This window comes from Sorex fumeus, unplaced genomic scaffold (assembly GCF_029834395.1).
Source record: "Sorex fumeus unplaced genomic scaffold, SorFum_2.1 ptg000043l, whole genome shotgun sequence".
NCBI classification, from domain to species: Eukaryota; Metazoa; Chordata; class Mammalia; order Eulipotyphla; family Soricidae; genus Sorex; species Sorex fumeus.
The window spans coordinates 45,449,796-45,469,965 of NW_026606100.1; the positions used below are offsets into that span (position 1 = coordinate 45,449,796).

The following is a 20,170-nucleotide window of genomic DNA, read 5'->3' on the forward strand; positions in this document are numbered from 1 at the left end:
GCGTGAACACAATTTTGAAGTCTCACCAATATAATAGATGGAAAATTATATTCCTATATAGTAAATCTGTAAGGCTTTTATTATGAGCACAATTGAGCATTTTTCATATGTTTGGGAATAATTTGCATATTCTTTTCCTGTGTTCTGCCCGAATATGACATTTTCCATTAGAAAAATCAGGGCTTTTGTCTTTTATTTGCCCTTGCTGATAAATTTCTTTGGATATTTGGAATATTAGATTTTTCATCTTGATATATGTGGCAGTTATTTTATCCCAGAGTTTCGTTCATCTTTTGACTTACATTGTTTTTTGCTTTGCATCTTTTCAAAAGTGTAAATGAATTTAATACTTCCCTGTTATATTTGTATTTTGAGCCATATTTTAAAATCTTCTCGCACAACTTGCTTTGAAAGGCACTTACCCATGCATTCATTTTGTCTTTAAGGGGTTTCTTTTTTACATTTTAATATCTGAACTAGCTAGGATATATTTTTGTATATGCTGTAAAATATACATCCAAATTTAACTTTATCCAATTTGTAGCCATAGCAAATCACTATATAGTGTTTCAAATACTGTTTATTAAAAGTTTATCTTCTCTCCAGTGATTTGAGGTGCCAGCATTAGCATGTAATAAATGATCTATTTCTGTTTTCTGTGCCCCACTAATTTGTTTATTTGTCAGCACTACTTGTTTTCATTATTTAAAAAAAATAACTGTCACTGTCACTGTCCTCCTGTTATTCATCGATTTGCTCGAGCGGGCCCAGTAACATTGTGAGATTTGTTGTTACTGTGTTTGGCATATCGAATACACCATGGGGAACTTGCCAGGCTCTGCTGTGCGGGCAAGATACTCTTGGTAGCTTGCCGGGCTCTCCGAGAGGTACGGAGGAATTGAAAAAAATAATAGAATTATTTAATATTTAGTAGAGTTAGTCACCCTTTGTTTTCCCAGGACTTTCCTGAAAAAGAAACATCTGAGAGTTTTCTTATAGTGCTCATATTTTAATACAAGTTTCATAATCTAATACCAGGAAAGGGTGTGTTTTGATTGGGGTAAGATGAAGTTTAACTCGTTTGGGAATAGTTGACATTTTGGGATGACTGGTTTTGTCTTGTTTTGTTTTGTTTGTGTGTGGGGGTGGGGGGGAGGTTGGTCACTCTCAAAGGCTTTAGTTACTTCTTGATATGTTGGGGGGGGGAACTATACAGTGTTGATTACTCCTTGTTCTCTTGGGGGACTATGCAATATCAGGGGATTATATGGTGCCAGGGCTGGAACCCAGGGCTTCTGCATACACTGCCTGTGACCTTTAGCCCTTTGAGTTTTCCCCTCAGCACAGTAATTCACATTTGTCACCTTCTTTATATGGAAAAAGTCATGTTACGTACAATTAAGACTTTGAAAATTGTTTCCTAATTTTGTATCTTTCTACTTGATTTAATTATTTTATTTAGTTTTGTCATTTACTCATGTTTTTCAAGGGTGTTGTCAAATTGCTTGAAAAAGTCAGTAACTGTTATTTAAACATATTATTTCTCTATTTTTTCTCGATTAGTTTCTGGAATTTCAATTGTTGGTTCTTCAATCAAAATAATTTAAAAAATTAGATACATTAAACAACTTTGTTCTTTACAGTAAGCAGATTGACTCAAGGGTCACCCAATAAATAAGATGTTTAAATATGTATTTCTAATTAAGTAGAAAGTATAATAGCTTGCTCTGATTTTTATATATTGCAAATAAACTTTGAATATTTCAAAGCTCTTTTAAGTACCTCTGGGCATAATCATGTCATTCTACTTGGAAATATTAATGTGGTCAATTATACTAAGGAATCTTTAATAGCCAACCCAACATTAATTCCTGGAATAAATCCTAACTTGTCTTAATGTATTTTATTTACTTAATGTTATGTTTATTATTTTTACCAGTATTTTATTTAGAAATTTTCATTGGATCATATGTGTGTTTAATATCTTGATTAGGTTTAGTAATCATTGTTATTTCTTGCTTATGAAAATAATTGGCTAATTGTTGTACTGTTGACTAATTTTGACAGTATTAGAATTTTCTGGTATGTAAAGGTGTCTTTTCTTTATATTAATAGAATATGTACAGTTATTTGAAAATTTCAAAAAAATTTCCACAGTGACTATTGAGTGAGAAAAAAAAATGTTGAAAGGGTTTACAACTTTTAAAGATAAAAAAGAAGCAAGAGATGGAAATTAAGGGCTCTGGAGAAATAAAAAGAAGTTATACCCTTTAACAACAGCAACTCTTCCAATCTGTAAAATAAGAGCACTATTGATTTTTCTACTGCCTTTAATTTTATAAACGCCAGTTTTCTCAGCCTGGAGACTCGAACCTGTCTCAGCGTCTGCCCACACTCAGTGTCTCTCTTTCTGGGGGTCATTTGCCTGTTCGGTCACACAGTCCCACCTCTATTTCTGCTTTTTCATTCTCTGAAGTAGTAAAGAAAGACTTTGGAGCTGTTTCTGCTGCATTTAAACATTTCCTTTCCTCCTTACAAATACCTTCAAGTTTGTAATATTCTCTGTTTCTGCCTGTAAACATGACTTGTATATGGCTTTATTTAGTCTTCTGCTTGAGACTACTTTTATTTAGGTGAGCATCATTATTTTGTAAAGGTAAAGGTAAAGGCCCTCCCTTTGTTCATCGATTTGCTCAAGCGGGCCCAGTAACGTCTCCATTGGAGACTTTGTTACTGTATTTGGCATATCGAATACGTCACGGGGAGCTTGCCAGGCTCTGCCGTACGGGCGAGATACTCTCGGTAACTTGCCGGGTTCTTTGAGAGGGGTGGAGGAATTGAACTCGGGTCGGCTATGTTGGCTGCGTGCAAGGCAAACGCCCTACCGCTGTGCTATCGCTTAATATTGTTACTGCTTTTTTTTGGGAAGACAGGTTTATGTAAGTAAAAGCTGCATGCATACAATAAAATTAATCCCCTAAAACATACAGTTTTGTTAGCCTTAGCAAACGTATATATTCATGTACCTACCGGCACAACCATGATATAGAATACATGTGTTACTCCCAAATGTTTTGTTTAACCCTTTTATGTTTATAACCAATGCCAGCAATAGTTACAGTAGTTTATAGTGTTAGCAATCTACCCTTCCTGAACCTTTAATCTATTTTATTTCGTTATTGAGGATATTGGGGAGGTGCCTCCCAATTGATGCTCAGAGAGTTTGGGAGCTTTTCCTGGAGATTCTCCGACAACAGGCTGGCATTTGATTTGAGATTCTATGCATATGGTACTATTGGAGCCCTGGACACGGGGGATTACCCAGGCCACCCAGCAGCAGCGGTGGGGGAGGTATGGGAGGCTTCAGGAACATGCCCAGCAGTGCTAGGCAGGAAAGCCCAGGACTTCACCACAGTGATGCTCCGGGGGTTATGTGGTGCTGGGAATCTAACTGGAGTTACACTGCAAGGCTTGTTGTACCTTAACCCCTCTACCATCTCTCCAGTCCCATCTTTTCCTAGCTTTGCTTTTACCAATATGTCATAAAAATGGAATAATATGCTGTATAGCCTCTTTGGTCTGACTTCAGCACCATATTTTTTGAGATCTATCCATATTATTCCATATGTTAGAGACAGCGGGAGAGAATTTTGCAAAAATAGTGAAATACTTTAAAGCACAGAGACAAGAAACACGGATAAATCCATGCAGTGTTTTTTTTAATTCAAATTTATATTTTTATTATTCAAACTGCTGAAAAAACAATCTTCATATTCTTGTTTGCAAGAATATATTGGTATTACCTTCTTCATTTTAGCTAATTTGATGGAAGGCATTAAATTGTGCTATTTTTTAGAATTCCCTGGATGAATAATGAAGTGGGCTTCCTTGTTTTGTATTTTATTATCCGCTTAATATCTTGTTTTGTGACTCATTTGTTAGTAAACATGCATCTGTTTGCCATTGTGTCAAATTTCTCTTATTGTAATTCTTCATGGATCTTGGATATAATCTGTTGTTTATTGTCTTTTCAATTATCAGATGTAGGGGTTGGCCTTCCTGGGTGCATTGTGATCTTAGATTGTATACTTTGGACATTTGTGGGAGATCTCTGAGTGTAAATATATTAAGTTTTCTGTCATATGTGCAGGGAATTTCACTGGCCTCAGACCCCATTTGACCTTTTGAAGACTCCAGAAGGGTTCAGGTTGACCTTTTAACACTCTGTGATTAACCAACTTAGGTTCATGAGAATATGTTGCTTTTAGTATGTGCCCTGGGAGGAGACTCACCTTCCAATCATCCCTCTTCATTTTTGCATATAGTTTGGGGTGGGTAGAAATGTTAGTATTATGGCAGAAGTGAAGGAATATTTTTTCACTGTTTTCTGTATTAAGTACAAGCATAAAATAATTTTTGAAAAAAATCTTAGAATCAAAAGACTAAAGACCTAATTGGGGAGAAGAAAAAGACCGATGTTATTTTTTCACTCTCAATTATATTTAACCTCAATATGTTACCTCAAAATATATTCAGTGTCCATATGTATATTGGAAAGCTAATGTTTCATTTTAGAGCAGAAGTATAGTAGTTCAGAGGTCTTTTTTTCCCCTTTCCCCAAAATTTTTCAGATAAGGCTCAGAGAAGCTGAATGACTTAAACAAGGTCATTCAGCTGTTCACTGGTCAAGACTGAAAAACAAGGGCCTTCAGGTATTTTACCCACTGAACAGTGTTGCTCTTATAATTACCTTAAAATTATTATCTATTATTCATTCAGTCTGTTGTATTTTCTTTGTGAGAATGTTTTTGAAAAATTTATATAGTCCTTACAGAATGATAAGTCAGAGTTTTCCTCAAATTCTTTAGTGCCCATTTGAAATTCTGATGACTGAAGCTCCAAATCAGCTTGTCTATTCCTCTAAGGAAAAAGTTGTTACAGCATGTTATTGCTGAACTAATAGTATGAATGTTTCCTTAAAACAGACTCAAAAAAGAATTAGAACTTTATAAGGATGAAGACATGCAGAGCATTTATGAAGCTCTCCAAACAGAAATAGAGTTTCTGGAGCTGGTAAGCTCTCATTCATTCCTTAATTTCTACTCAGCATTCCTTAAATGCAGTAGAATTGTTTTATTGGTCTGCTTGTCATTGACTAATATTTTGTCACCTTCACCTAGATTTCTGTTGGATACAAACAAACAAAATCGACAAATAAAGCTAAGATAAAAATATAAATGTTTTGAGTTTCTGCAGAGTTAGATGTTAAAAATAGTGAGTCATATTGAAGTAGAATATTTACAAGTTCAAAGTAACTTAAAAAAATCAAAATCTGACTTCCCGACATTTCTTGGACTGAAATTGTTATCAGTGGAATAATGCATTGAAGGAATTTAACTATTATCATACATACCTTTTCATTTCTGATAGGTATAAATTATACTTTCATTATATTTGATCCTGAAACTTTTTTGCAATAAATTTTTATAATTGCAAGAACTTTGGATTTAGATATTAGGAATTTATTTTCTGGTTGTGATGGGAGGACTTTAAATTGTTTTATAACCTTTTTAGTTGTTTGTGAAATGGACACATTATCAGTTTTTGCTCTTTTTTAGTTGAAGTTATATATAACTAGCCTTAAGGTATGTTTTTAATTAAATTTTAACTTAATGTGTTACACCTTGTCATATGTTTATATTCTATAGATATTAGATATTTTCTGGTTTGGAAATATTTTAATAGTTTATGTAAAGGGTTATATTCTTTATAAAACATTCAAAATAAAATTTAGGAATACCCAATTGTTTTACCAAATTTACATAAATACTAAATAAATATTACAGAATTCATTTGTTAAAAATACATTTTTTCTTATTAATGTTTATTACATTTTTTTTTCAGACATTGGCACAGAAAGAGCTTCAGGAAAACCACTAAGAATTGATCTTCTCTCCAAGATTTGATCAAAGCATCTTAAAAATCAATTCTTTGTGATTGACACTTGAAAGAAATGCATTGCAGTAGATCCTTGAGGTCAACATAAGGTCTAGAATGTTCAAAATTGTTAATATCTAGAATTAGTTTGCCACAATTTTTTAAAAATGGTATTTTGTCTTTTTGCTTTAAATTGAGGGTTCTTGTGTTGTTTAATTTTGTTTCTAAAGGAATGAAAGGAGAAGTAGACATTATGTTCTTGGGCTTAAAGCCCCAGACTCTTATGCTGATCTCTGCTTTCTGATGTTTTCTTGGTCACGCCATTTCTTGGGTCAGTCAACTGCATGTAGGAAGAAGTGTTCATATTATTGACATAATCATAAGCTCTTTCTCCACCAGAGATGTGATTCTCGTTGAGTCTTCCTTCAGTCATATTTGTTTTCAGAGGTTTTAGGTGATTTTCTCTGCAAAAGCCACTTGCCATTACTTTTTTCAAAGATTAAAGCTTAGTTGTTTTTCAAGCAGTTGGTACCTGTCGGTCTTCTTCCTAATTCCAGTTCTGGTTAACCTGAAAGCCGTTTCTTCTGGGAGGTACATGTTCTTCTTATGGACACCAAGATTCATTTTTGCTGGTGGCCTAAAGTATTGCAACTGAAAACAATGTATAGTTTATACCAAATGTGGATCAAACTTGCTATTCCCACCAAATACCAAGTATGTATCTTGTATCTTTTACTGTTAAGAATCCTGACTAAAAGAAAGGTGTATTTTCATTAGTTTACAAAAAGAAGTGTTGAATTTATTCAGCAAAGTCCTTGATTGTAAGTAGGGAGAGGAATAAAACCTACATGAAGATCCATTTCAACATACTGTATGTAGGACCAAAGAGATAATACAGGGTGCAGGGCACTTGCCTTGCATATGGCCAACCCTGGGTTTGGTTCCCTGAACCCTGCCAAGAGCAATTGCTGGGTGTAGAACCAGGAGTAAATCCAGAATACTATTGGGGGTTGGCCCCCAAACAAAGTGCTATATGCAAATATTAAGATCATGTGTGTGTGTTTGTGTGTGTGCTTATACTTGAGTAATATTAAATAGGAGGCATTATCATTCTTATACCTGATGATGTTAAAGTACTTCAGTCCAGTTTCAGAGTGAGATTTATTTCAGTATTGCTGTTTTTGTTGTTCTATGTTGTCTTATATCATTAATTCTGTTTAATTAGCAAAGTTAAAATTCTCTTTTGAGGTTGATAGCAATGTCATCTACTTAATTTGCATTGTCAGAAATTATTTCTGTTTAAATTATTTAAATATTTAGTAGTAAACTACTTTTGCTTAAAACAAAAAACAGTAACAAGGAATTGAACTCTACATCACACTCTATAAATATATAGAGAGACATAGTTTGGATTAGTCATGAATCAGTTCTGTCTCATCTTAATACATGTAAATGTCTCAACCACATACTAAATTCAAAGTCTTTAACTATTGTTAAATGTGCAGCATATTTTTTGTTTTTTTTTAGGACACACCCAGTAATGCTCAGGGATCCCTCCTCACAGGGCTTAGGGGACCCTCTGAGATACCAGAGATCAAACTCAGGTCGACCTCATGTAATGCAAACACTCAACCCTCTGTACTATCTCTCCAGACCATATGGCATATATCAATATGCAGATTTTATAAAGATTTTTTTCTTACCCATAATTTTAGTTCATTACTGGTTTTGTAACTAAAATATTAATAGAACTAGCAGTCTACTAGCCACTTATTTGCATAACGAAACACACTGGTACATACACAGACTAAACACATTGATACAACTGTCTTTTTATATGAATTTCAAACAAAATGTCTAGACTAAAGATTCAGTCATGGATTAGGATTCATAGGAGTCGAATTTGAATAAAAAGGAAGACTCAGTATTTTCGCTATTTCAAAATGCATTTTTAAAGATTTAAATTTCTTTTCAATCAAGTGAATGATTATTTTAGTCCTCCATGGCACACTAATACTGAACACTGCCCATGTGAGGCATGTCAGAATAACTGGGCCTGTTAGAATCAGCATAATCAAAGGAACAAGTTCACTGAACAAAGGAAGTACAACTCACAGTAGAAATCATAGTGTATGAAACTAAGCTGTGCCATCAGAATAAAATATCAACAGTAGAGTTTTTAGGGTTTTTTAAAAAGCATTAGTAATTCATAGAACTCTTAAGTAGAAAAGATAACTGAAAATATTTGCTCAAGGTAAAGGTAAAGGCCCTCCCGTTGATCGTCGATTTGTTCAAGCGGGCCCAGTAACGTCTCCATTGGAGACTTTGTTGTTACTGTGTCTGGCATATCGAATACTCTCGGTAGCTTGCCGGGCTCTCCGAGAGGGGCGGAGGAATCGAACTCGGGTCGGCCATGTTGGCCGCTTGTAAGGCGAACGCCCTACCTGCTGTGCTATCGCTCCAGCCCAACTGAAATTATTTAAGTAAAAATATGTCCCAAATTGACTTTAATTACAAAGATTTTGGAACTGTAAAAGGATGATTTTTACATGCCTTCATCAGGAGTTATTACTCCACTACAATGTCCATATACTTTTAACCAAAACTCAGACTAACCCAAATTAAAACAGTTCTTGAGGTTCTGGCATTGCACTGTCATTCTCCTGTGACAGTTTTTCAGAAGTGGCTTTCTACTTCTCAGCTCTCCATGGGGATAATATTAGGATGTATAGACCAGTTTTCTGTATATTGTCTCCTGATTAATGGAGCTTTCGAGCCAGGAGATAAACATTACAGAATATAGGATATGACCATGAAACTTGACACCCCTTACTTCTCTCTTGGCTGAATCATTGACGAGAGTTTTAAACAGAGGCAACCTTTAAGATGTGTACGATCAGGGAGAGATCTATATTACTCATTATCTTGCCCATGGTAGAGTATTTTTATGTAAAACAAACAATAAAAAAAACACCAAAAATTAGGAAACACTTTTTCTGCCTTCTTTCCCCTGGAAAGACATTGGCAACTATCGCCCTATCTGCCTATTGTCTGTCATCTACAAGTTGTTCACTCGAGTCATCCAAAATAGGATTGGCAGAACACTAGATGAAGGACAACCATGCGAGCAAGCAGGGTTCCGCAAAAGATTCAGCACCATCGACCACATCCACACGATAACCAAGCTCATTGAGGTGTCTCGGGAGTTCAAGATGCCGCTCTGTTTAACGTTCATTGATTTAAAGAAGGCCTTTGATTCTGTTGAGACAGAAGCGGTCATTGAAACCCTAGCCAATCAGGGCATTCAAGCCCAATACATCAGGATCCTCCGTGAGCTGTATTGCGGATTCACTACCAGGATCTCACCATTCTACAAAGAAGTGATCGTTGATGTCAAGAGAAGGGTGCGGCAGGGTGATACCATTTCACCGAAACTCTTCAGTGCCACCCTCGAGAACATCATGCGACGACTGGAATGGGAAGGAATGGGAGTGAAGATAGATGGTCGGCAACTACACCACCTCCGCTTTGCTGATGACATTGTTTTAATAACACCAAACATCAGCCAAGCGGCACAAATGCTGGCCGACTTTGACCTTGAGTGTGGAAAGGTAGGACTACAGCTGAATCTTACGAAGACAATGTTTATGAGAAACAGCCTTGTTCCTGACGCCCCATTCGCTCTCAATGGAACGACCATCTCCGAATGCATCAGCTATGTGTACCTAGGTCGAGAGGTCAACATGACAAATGACCTGGCACCCGAGCTGCACAGGAGGAAGAGAGCGGCTTGGAACGCCTTCAAGAACGTCAAAGAAATAGCTAAGAGGACGAAGAACCTCCGGCTCCGGGCACATCTCTTTGATTCCACTGTTCTTCCTGCATTAACATATGCCTCAGAGACCTGGGCCGTACGCAAACAAGATGAGAACGCTATTCAGGTCTCCCAAAGAAGAATAGAAAGAGCTATGCTTGGAATATCACGTTTCACTCAAATGAGAGAAAGAATCCGGAGTTCCTACTTCCGTCGTCGATCAAGAATCAGGGACGCTGTCTCATTTGCCAAGGTATCGAAAATCAGATGGGCTGGTCACGTAATGAGATTTAAAGACGTCTGCTGGACTAGAGCTGTTACCGACTGGATTCCAGGGGGTGTCAAAAGACCGCGTGGCCGCCCACCTACCAGATGGTCAGACTTCTTCGTCAAGATCATGAACGATCCGTTTGAGGCTCTTCATGTTCCCAGAGCGAACAGATGCCATTGGGCTACACTAGCACGCGACAGGAACAAATGGAGATGTTACTGGCGCCCGCTCGAGCAAATCGACGACTAACGGGAAGTTAAGTGATTATTATTATTCCCCTGGAAGTCTGAAAATCATTTGCTGGTGATGGAGTGGGGTACACGGGTGGAGGCTTTCTAGCAGTGGAAACACCTGGTCAATACTGGGCCTGATAGCCCACCAAGCAGGGTGGTAAGTGTTGAGGTGCAGGGAGAAGAATGGCCATGAAGTGACAAAGATTGCATTATGGTCCTGACGCATGCAAGGCATATGCTCTAGCCTTGGAGTTTTCTCTCCAGCACGTTGATCAGAATCTTCAAAATCTAAGATGAGGGTGAAGTCATTGCATTGTATTGAATTGGAATATCACAAAGAAATATCACAAACCACGCTCCATTGGGATCTGTGATTTGTTGTAGAGTGGAAATTATGTTGTGCAAAATCTACTAAATCTCTGACCAGAAGGCCATCCGTAAACCAAGCTGACTAGACACAGATGGACCACCAGCATGAACTGGGCAGGCCTTATTCTCAGCCCCAGCTGAGGACAAAGTTCCTTTCTATTTCATTCCAATAAATCATACATAACTGTGTTACACTATTATAAATAAGGCATTCACTTATAGTCCAGAAAACAGTAGCAATTCAGTGGTATGACGAGAAATAGAAATAATCTGACTTTTAACCCTAGGTGTATCTGGGTAAGCTTTGACATGTAAGTACTAAGAGTACACTTTTTAAATTTTTGAGTTGTTTAGTATACTAAAAGGTATTTTAACATTTGGAAGGCAACTATGCACACTACTACCTCACCAGCACCTCCTAGTACTCTATCTAGCATTTAAAGGCAACCTATTTTAGGTCAACTTTTATGTTTCTTTTTGACTCCTCTCATTTGTCAACTGAAGCAAATGCATTTGCCTTTCAGGGTCTAGTTCAGAACATTTTCTGTCAAGGGGATTTTTTAAAGAAGAATGTTAACTAAAAATGAAAAACATTTTTTGCCATTAGCCTGAAGCAGGAATTAAGTCTTGAGGTTTTGCCACCCTTTTATCTTTCTCCTCCCAGTGATAGAAGGGGAGGGATGAGGTTATCTTGACAAATCTGCGGGTGGGATGTATGGTAAAGTGAGTCTGTGCTTTCTAACCATTTTGTTTCCAAGTTCAGTAAGTTTTTGTTCAACCTGCTCACCATCAAATTACTCTACCGGCAAAGAAGTTTTCTTTTCTTATTTACGTTACTGACATTTGACAAAGAGTAATAATGAGACAGCATGGACCAGTCCAGAAAGATAATCTAATACCTCTCCTTGTTCAATAGGGGAGAAGCAGAATCACATATTTGTTGTTCGTTGTACTGAGGTCACATTTATCAAAATTTTTTCAGGTTATGGCACCTTATAAGAACATATTTACTTTGATTACAGGAAGGAAAAAAAAATGAAGGCCTAACAAAGCAAGCGATGACTGATGGTAAAATGTTCTCCTAGCTGCCTATTGAGAGTATCCAGAGCAAAACTGTCAGAATAGAAGGTTTATTTAAACAACTGCTTTTGATACACAGTGAATTTAATCTTTAAAAGGCCTTTACAAAATCGACAGCACCAGAATTCAGATGTCTGTAAAAATAAAGTAAAAATGCGAAATTAATAACAGTGACTAATATGGGTTGCTATGCAAAATGAGGCCCATTGAGTGAAAGAAAAAATGATTTGATTTTTTTTCTTACAACCAAAAGAGCTTACACTACTCTATTATTCTAAGTTAATTATTTTCATACTTGTAATAAATTGTCATTCTAATTAGTTGGTAAATAAAATCTTGTTAAAATAAAATCCTCTTAATCTACATTTAATAGATGCAAATACAATTACTAATGAATATTTCTAGATATGGCTTTGTGATTGCTGAATATTTGCGAATGCAAACCAGGGTTGAACTGCGTGGCTGTTGGTTCTGTGTGTGTGTGTGTGTGTGTGTGTGTGTGTGTGTGTGTGCGTGTGTGAACTTCAGGCAAAGAAGCTCCTGGTTGGATTGAGTGACAAGTGAGGGGCAGCTCCCAACTCCAGTGTCAGTTGTCAAACACCGCAGCTGTATTTATGAAAATAGTTTTATCCAGTAAACTCAAAGCTCTTTACTGAATTTTTAGTGCAGACCAAATGTACGTACACACACACACACACACACACACATATATATGTATATATATGCATATATACATATGCCAAACACAGTAACAATTGTCACAATGGAGATGTTACTGGGTCTGCTTGAGCAAATTGATAAACAATGGGAGGACAGTGACAGTGACAGTGACATATATAATTACTGGGATATATGTATATATGTGTGTATATATATATATATAATTATCCCAGTTTTACAGGAGGAACTGAGATCTGATTGGTGATCTGATTGGTCTAAGATCAGAGGCTCTTGGGCAACTTTATTTTCAGACATACAGAGGACCATTAGGACTCTGTATTTACAGTGTAATTGTTTGACATTTGGCTCTAACAATATTAAAATAATATATTTCTTTTGAAAATTTGCTTATAATAAAATCTATACAACAGGTAAATATTAGAAAGTGGGAGAAATTTGGGAATCATTTAAATCACTTTTCTGGTTCTAGAAAACACTGATTAATCAGAATCAGTGAATGTGAATATTTAATTAACCAAAAATATCTTTTCTACTCCTTAAGGAGAAAGGAGAAGATCAGTACATAACAGACTCAAATCAAGTATTATTGAAAAACTTCACCTTCTGGATAGCTCTTGAAATTAACACCTATTTTTCTATTTTGGTAACAATTTCTACAGATGCTTTTTTTTCCCAGTGCTCTCCTGTGGTCATTGATAAAGTATAATCCAAAGAACAGCATCTTGTTAAAATACAAAACAATAAATTATTATGTTCATTCTTCTTTGTTAAGTCAGGATTGCGAATTAATAGAAAGCTTCCAGAAAGATCCACGGATTGAAATGTTTTAAAAAATAAACCTGTAATTAGCAATCTGACTCATTTTTTTCCTTTTCCTTTTCATCTCTGCCCTCATCTATACTTTGTGGCTCCTGACTGCGTCTCAGAACACGCGTCAGACCATTCTCCTGGAGTCACCCACTCCCCAGACAGTCTGCCAAGAAGACTCCTCCTCCAAGTCATTTATTGACTGCTTCTGTCCTTCAGGTGTCAGCTGAAACATCTCCTGGCAGGAGCCTTTGGTTTTTGCAGTCAGTTAAAAGCATTTGGCCCCATCACACACTCTAGTTCTTTGCACAGGACTTTCTGCTTGTCGCCTCTAAGCCAAAAGTTCTGGGGGAGGAAAGTGTTGTTCATCTTAAGTATCACTCTTAGAACCTGCAACAGTGTCAGCAAATGTCAATAAAAGTGTTGAAATGTGGCTTAAAAACTTGTTCTTTTGGCCAGTATTTATTAATTGAGGAAGTAAGTATAATTTGATTCTCTAGTTAAAGAAAATGGATCTACTTACCACTGATTTTCTTCTTGGTTGACTTAACCCTGTCTATGTCTTACTCTTTCTGTCTGTTTGTTTAGCTTAAAAATGGTCGTAGTACATAGAAAGATTGCATTCATCTGGGGAACATAAAGTAACAAAATAGGAGACTAACACCCAAGAGTGGCCAAGATTAGTACCAGAAATTTTGCTCCATGGCTTGGAGGCCAGCCACACATGCTAGGGGAAAAGGGAGCTCAGATAGAGAAGGGAGCACCAAATAAAGGGTGTTGGGAGGATCCTCCCAGGATGGGAGAAGCATGCTGAAAGTAGACTATAGACCAAAATGATTGCCACTCAATGCCTCTTTTGCAAACCACAACATCCAAAAGGAGAGAGAGAACAAAATGGAATGCCTGGCCACAGAGGCAGAGTGGGATGGGGGGGGGGGGGATGGGAGGTGGGAGGGATACTGGGACCCGTGGTGGTGGAAAATGGGCACTGGTGGAGGGATGGGTACTTGATCATTGTATAACTGAAACCCAAACGCAAAAATTTGTAAATCTACAACTGTACCTCATGGTGTTTCACTAATAAAATTTTTTTTTAAATGGCCGTAGTAATGTTTTCTAATTGTCAGAAACTATCTCTGTAGAACGACCAAAAGAAGCTGTGATAAAAAAAAAAAAAACACAAGAAAATAATGATACCATATCACATCATGGGTGAAGTCTTGGGTCTCTCAATGGTCACTTAAGCTTTTTATTATCAAGCTGATGACTGGCAGGCAATGGTTATGAATGCGTACTTCCCCCAGCAGCTGGAATAGCAAGTGAAAATTTTAAGTTACTCACAAGCTATGAATGTGCATTAGAGTAGCTTAAAAGCATTATTTCTACATGGTAATAGAAAATTTTGAAATGCATTCATTTCTGACTATGATTTATTTGGTAATTCTCGTCTGAAATACAAAATTTAAGCAATCCTCTTTTATTCTGTACAATACGAATTTAGAAAAAAGTATGAGTGCCATCTGCTGGATTTCCCTGGTACTACAGAAACAGTTTTACAGAGAAAGTTTGGAAATGACATCCTTTAGAATATTTCCATTTTCTCATTTCTTTCATTTGTCTTCACTTATCTAAGTATAAATGTGAAATTAATAAATTTTTGCAAATATATACGTGGTACTAATTTTCAACTTAGTATGACATACCTTCAAGAGTACATTGTAATGAACTTTAAAAGTACATTTTTAATAATATTAAAGTATTTGGAGCAATAGCACAGCAGTAGGGCATTTGCCTTGCACGCGGCCAACCCGGCCAACCCTGGTTCAATTCCTCCTTCCCTCTCGGAGAGCCCGGCAAGCTACCAAGAGTATCTCGCCCATACAGCAAAGCCTGGCAAGCTACCCATGATGTATTCGACACGCCAAACACAGTAACAAGTGTCACAATGGAGACGTTACTGGGCACACTTGAGCAAATAGATGAACAATGGGAGGACACTGACATATTTGGAATATTTAGAAATTTTCTTATCCTACCTTTGCTACCCCTAAAAGATCCATATTCGTTAAATAAATGCATTTTATTTTTTAATTTAAAAACTCTAACTAACTGACATTTGCCTGACACCACATTAACAGCTGGTATTCATTCCAGTTTGTTACTTACATAACTTCTGTATATGTTGTTAACCTTGATCATGATCTCAATGATTTATTCGTGAATCAGGTGACGTACAGTTCATCTGCTTAGACATTTTGGAAATTGACCCTTAGCTGTATTACCAGATATGTGTTTCCTTTAAAACTTTGCTTAAAATTTTTTACATCTTTATGACCTAACGATTACAGAATTCTGTCCATGATAAAAAGCATTTTGCAGCATTTCTGATAATGAAGGGAAGTTTGGGTGAATAATGACTCTATGAATATAATGCTAATTAAATATTTGATAGTGTCACATGTGTCCAATCAACAAAACCTCTTGTTGCTGCCTGAGAATACGTGCAGAATCGGGACCCTCTTTCCACCCACGGTGCCTTGTGCAGAGCAGGTGTGCAGTTACTGTGGAGGTTTCCTGGCTGTGGCTAGCTTCTGTTTCATATAATCAGTGGATTGGGTAGGTGCCATAGACCGTCCTAGAACCCAACCATTTTCCATGGCCTTGGCGAGAAGAGGTGTGTGCTAAAATTTAACCAAATTCACATCAGCTTTTCTACACTAGCGATCTACTTTTTATTTTCTTTCTCAAATAGTTGCCCTAATGATTCTTTCCCCTCAAACAACTCAGATTTATACTCGGTACCACCATTTGCCATTCACACAGCACCGTGAACGGTGTTCAGTGGGAAATGTTCAGAGGGAAAGTCATATTAACATGGGGGCATTTTTTCACCCTCCCCTTTGCTGTTGTTGTTTTTGGTGGTGCTGTGCTGGGGTTGTGGCCTGGGGTCACACACTTGGTTGCAATGCCAGGATTCCACCAGAAGAGTCAGAAATCTTACTCCAAGAGTGTGAAATGGTTACAGAGATCCAACTCTTGGCTTCATATATGCAAGACAGATGCCCTTCCACTGAGACACCTCCCAGGCCCATAAAATTGACCTTTGGGAGGAAGTAATGGGGATCTAACATAGGCACACCATATGCGGCGTGGGATCTGCTACTAAGCTATATAGCCAACCCTGTGGGAACATTGGAAAAGGCATCTAGAAAAGAATTATTGATGGCAGACTTCTAAAATTGAAAAACTGATGTACATACATATAGACCAATAGTTATTTTAGGAAACAAGACTGGTTTTCTGCAAGTATAAGGAAGAAGCTGAGTTGACCAAACGAAAACAGTACCATGATGTGTTAAATAGACTACAGATATATATGGAAGTCAGGCCTCATTTCTGTTTTCATAAAAATTCACCCATCAGGTTTAACTGGGAATATACTTTGAAAAAAAAAAGTTCGAGAAAGCAGTCGCTTTTTATTTTTTCAAAATCCCAATTCATTCCTTGTTTGCTCACAGGATTGTGATGGCTTGCTTTAGAGGAAGGTAAACTCATCTTAAGTTTACATGCATTGACTCAAGTCAGTTTGTATTTGTAAGCCACTGCTGCTAGGACAAATTACCACAAACTTAGTGACTTGAAATGAAATATGATAACCAACAAACAATAACCACAAAATTCTACCATTTGCCATTTTATAGTTCTGGGGGTCAGAAGCGTGACATGAATCTCCCTGGATGTGAGGCGAGGTGGTGTCCAAGCACCGGTTCCTGTAGACACTCCTGGAATCCATAGAATCAGAGCCTTTCCCATCCTCGGTTCATGGCTCCTTCGTCCATCTTCCTCTTGTCCCCTGGCTGATCCTCTCCATACTGCATCTCTCCAGGGCTTCCTCTTCGCTCTATCAGGGCCCATCTGATCTTGGTAAAAGTAAAGTAGTAAAGGCCCTCCCATTGATCATCGATTTGCTCGAGTGGGCCCAGTAACGTCTCCATTGGAGACTTTGTTGTTGCTGTGTTTGGCATATCGAATATGTCACGGGGAGCTTGCCAGGCTCTGCCGTGCGGGCGAAATACTCTCGGTAGCTTGCCAGGCTCTCCGAGAGGGGCGGAGGAATCGAACTCGGGTCAGCCATGTTGGCTGCGTGCAAGGCAAACGCCCTACCGCTGTGCTATCGTACCTTTGGAGAATTCAGAGCCTCCTCCCAGCTCAGGATTGGTCAGAGGAAAAGACCTCATTCCACCTGCTGCCTGATTTCTTCTTTGCCATGTGATAGACCCCGTTGATAGGCTTTTGAGACAGGGATGTGGACACCTTTGGAGGAGACCATCAGTGAAATCCTTGTGTTCATTAGAACAGGTAAATTGCACCAGTTATTTCATGTATGTTTTTTGTTTGTTTGTTTGTTTGTTTGTTTAGAAAGTCCTTTTAAATTGAGTGATGCATTTGGATTTGGATAAGGCAGTCTACTTTCTCGGGTTCTCTTGGCCTACAATGAAATGAAAACCTCATGCTGTGGAATGATTCCCCCAGCCAGTAAACTGGGTTCTGCAGGCCTGCAATCCCATAACAAATACATCCCACTCACAGTTTTAAATCAGCACTTTTTCTCTTCCTCCTAAATTTTAGCTTATCTATATTTTCTTCCTGACCGCTTCCAAATATGCTTTCCTAATTATGTTCCTCTACGTTTCCACTCAGGCTGGAGCGATAGCACAGCGGTAGGGCATTTGCCTTGCGCACAGCCAGCCCGGCTGAGCCGGGTTCGAGTCCTCTGCCCCTCTCAGAGAGCCTGGAAAGCTACAGAGAGTATCTTGCCCACATGGCAAAGCCTGGCAAGCTATCGTGAAGTATTCAATATGCCAAACACAATAAGAACAAGTCTCAAAATGGAGACGTTACTGGGCCCGCTTGAGCAAATTGATGAACATTCTCACTCCTGTTCCTCACAGTTAGCTTTTTATCTGTTTTACAGGATTACTTCTACTCCTGGGTACAAAAGAAAGCTGTGTTCCCTTTGCTTTTTAGATTTATACGTCTAAAAAGTAAATTTGATGTTTATTCCCTAAATAAGTCTTTTTTTTTATGGTGGAAGTCTTCATTGGGAACTATTCCCAAAGGATATAAATGCTCAGAATGACCTTATATAAACAAAAGCAAAAATATCTGCCCTCTAGGTGTCTATTGGGAATGTTCAGAATCTGGTTTTTATTTAAAAAGTGAGAAGATACTGCAAAGTAAAGTTAGGTAACCAGGTCTGGCCAGATATCTGAAGATTTTCTATTCCATGGACTCTCCTGGCAGAAATCTATCTACTTATTTACAATATATACATAAATCCATGATACTATTAACTGAGCCTGTTCTTGTGCAGTTATTCAACGAGCAATTACGTTTATTTAAAATGCCTTCAATTTAAAGAGTGTCTCTGGAGTTTTGGCTCTGTTTATGCTGTCTGGTTGTTGTTGAGAAACGCGTGCATGTGCGCGCGCACACACACACACACACACACACAAACACACACAGATATACATACCCCAACTTCCCCTAATCTATATACACCTTACATTAAAGCACATGTTACATTATGAAATCAGCTTGGTTGGTATTCCATATATTTCAATCCGGAGATGTAGCTCAATAAGTCTGAGTGTATTTTTGTATACTGGGGGCCCAGGTTTGATTCCTCAGTGCTCCCAAGGTCACCCAAACATCACTGGGGGAAATCTTGGAGCACATAGCTAGTGTAGCCCCTAAACATTGTGAGGTGTGGCCCAACACCTCCAAAAAACCCACATATATACATATATATGTGTACATATGTGTGTGTATATATATATATGCGTGTATGCATTGTATTTAACTTATTTCAAATAGGTTTGTGATCGGCAGTTTTATTGTGAGACAGATCTGCTGTCCTGTACTGACTCTGCCCTTCCTGTCTGGCCTTGGGCTAGTTACTGAAATGAACTCTTCTGGGTTTCAGTTTCCTAGCTGGGAATAAAAGATTAGTTGTTTTGTTGGGTTATTGTGAAGACTTTGTAAGATGGGGAATATAATCAATGTAAACCTCACTTTCCTTTTATGCTCAGGAAGTCATCATTTTAATCACTGGACAGAGTGTGAGAAGATGAATACCATAGCCAGGCTTAATATTTCAGCTTTGCTCTTTGCACGCACAGATAAGCTTACTAGCACAGAAACTCATTTCTTGCTTTGGGTCCTAGAATTCCCTGTTCAGTTTGTTGCCCAGAGTCGTGAACTCACTAAACTGTGGGACAGACCAAGGTTCCAGCAGCTGAGAGCCTGCTTTCCTAGGAACATCCCATTGATATCTTTGCCGGCTAACCTGACCACCTAGCACAACTTTCAAGCAAATCATGTTTGTTTTTCATTCTGAGATATAGACAGCGTCGGGGAAATTGGTTTAAGGTAGGAAATTGCTTCCATTTGAAGGTAGCAAATTGAACACGGACCTTTCCCTTTGCTTTTACCCTGGACCCCTACTAAAAGTAAAATGATTTTCTCTTCCAGTCTAAGGGGCAAAGAGAATATGTAGAGGAGTTGCTAGTAATGTGCTGTTGAGAAAGCGGGAAAGGAGATGGGTGGGTGGGAAATGACTGAGCAGACTTGAGAAAATGTAGGCCAGCATAGCAGAGAGAAATAAGAAAGGTGTCAAGATTTGCCCTTACGGAATCTGCAGCATTCTTGGAACCAGCAGCCCAGGGGCCTCCAGGAATGAATGTGCAGGTGGGCCTGGAGCAAAGGAACTGGATAAGTGTGTGTTTAAGAAGCAACTGAGAAGCTGGACCAATAGCACTGTGGGTAGCGCTTTTGCCTTGAACGCGTCCAACCCAGGTTCGATTCCCAGCATCCCATATGGTCCCCTGAGCACCCCCAGGGGTAATTACTGAGTGCAGAGCCAGGAGTAACCCCTGTGCATTGCCAGGTGTGACCCAAAAAGCCAAAAAAAAAAAG

The 20,170-nt window shown here is 38.1% G+C and overlaps 1 protein-coding gene across 1 annotated transcript in view; it reads left to right on the forward strand.

Annotated features, from left to right (window-relative positions):
- The window catches only part of CCDC172 (coiled-coil domain containing 172), a 60,249-nt gene extending 54,309 nt beyond the window's left edge, over nucleotides 1–5,940 (forward strand). Inside the window, exons 7-8 of the mRNA XM_056120326.1 lie at nucleotides 4,986–5,073; nucleotides 5,905–5,940. Of these exons, the coding sequence (XP_055976301.1) occupies nucleotides 4,986–5,073; nucleotides 5,905–5,940 (124 nt within the window). The remainder of the gene's footprint in view (nucleotides 1–4,985; nucleotides 5,074–5,904) is intronic.
- The last annotated feature ends 14,230 nt before the right edge of the window (nucleotides 5,941–20,170 follow it).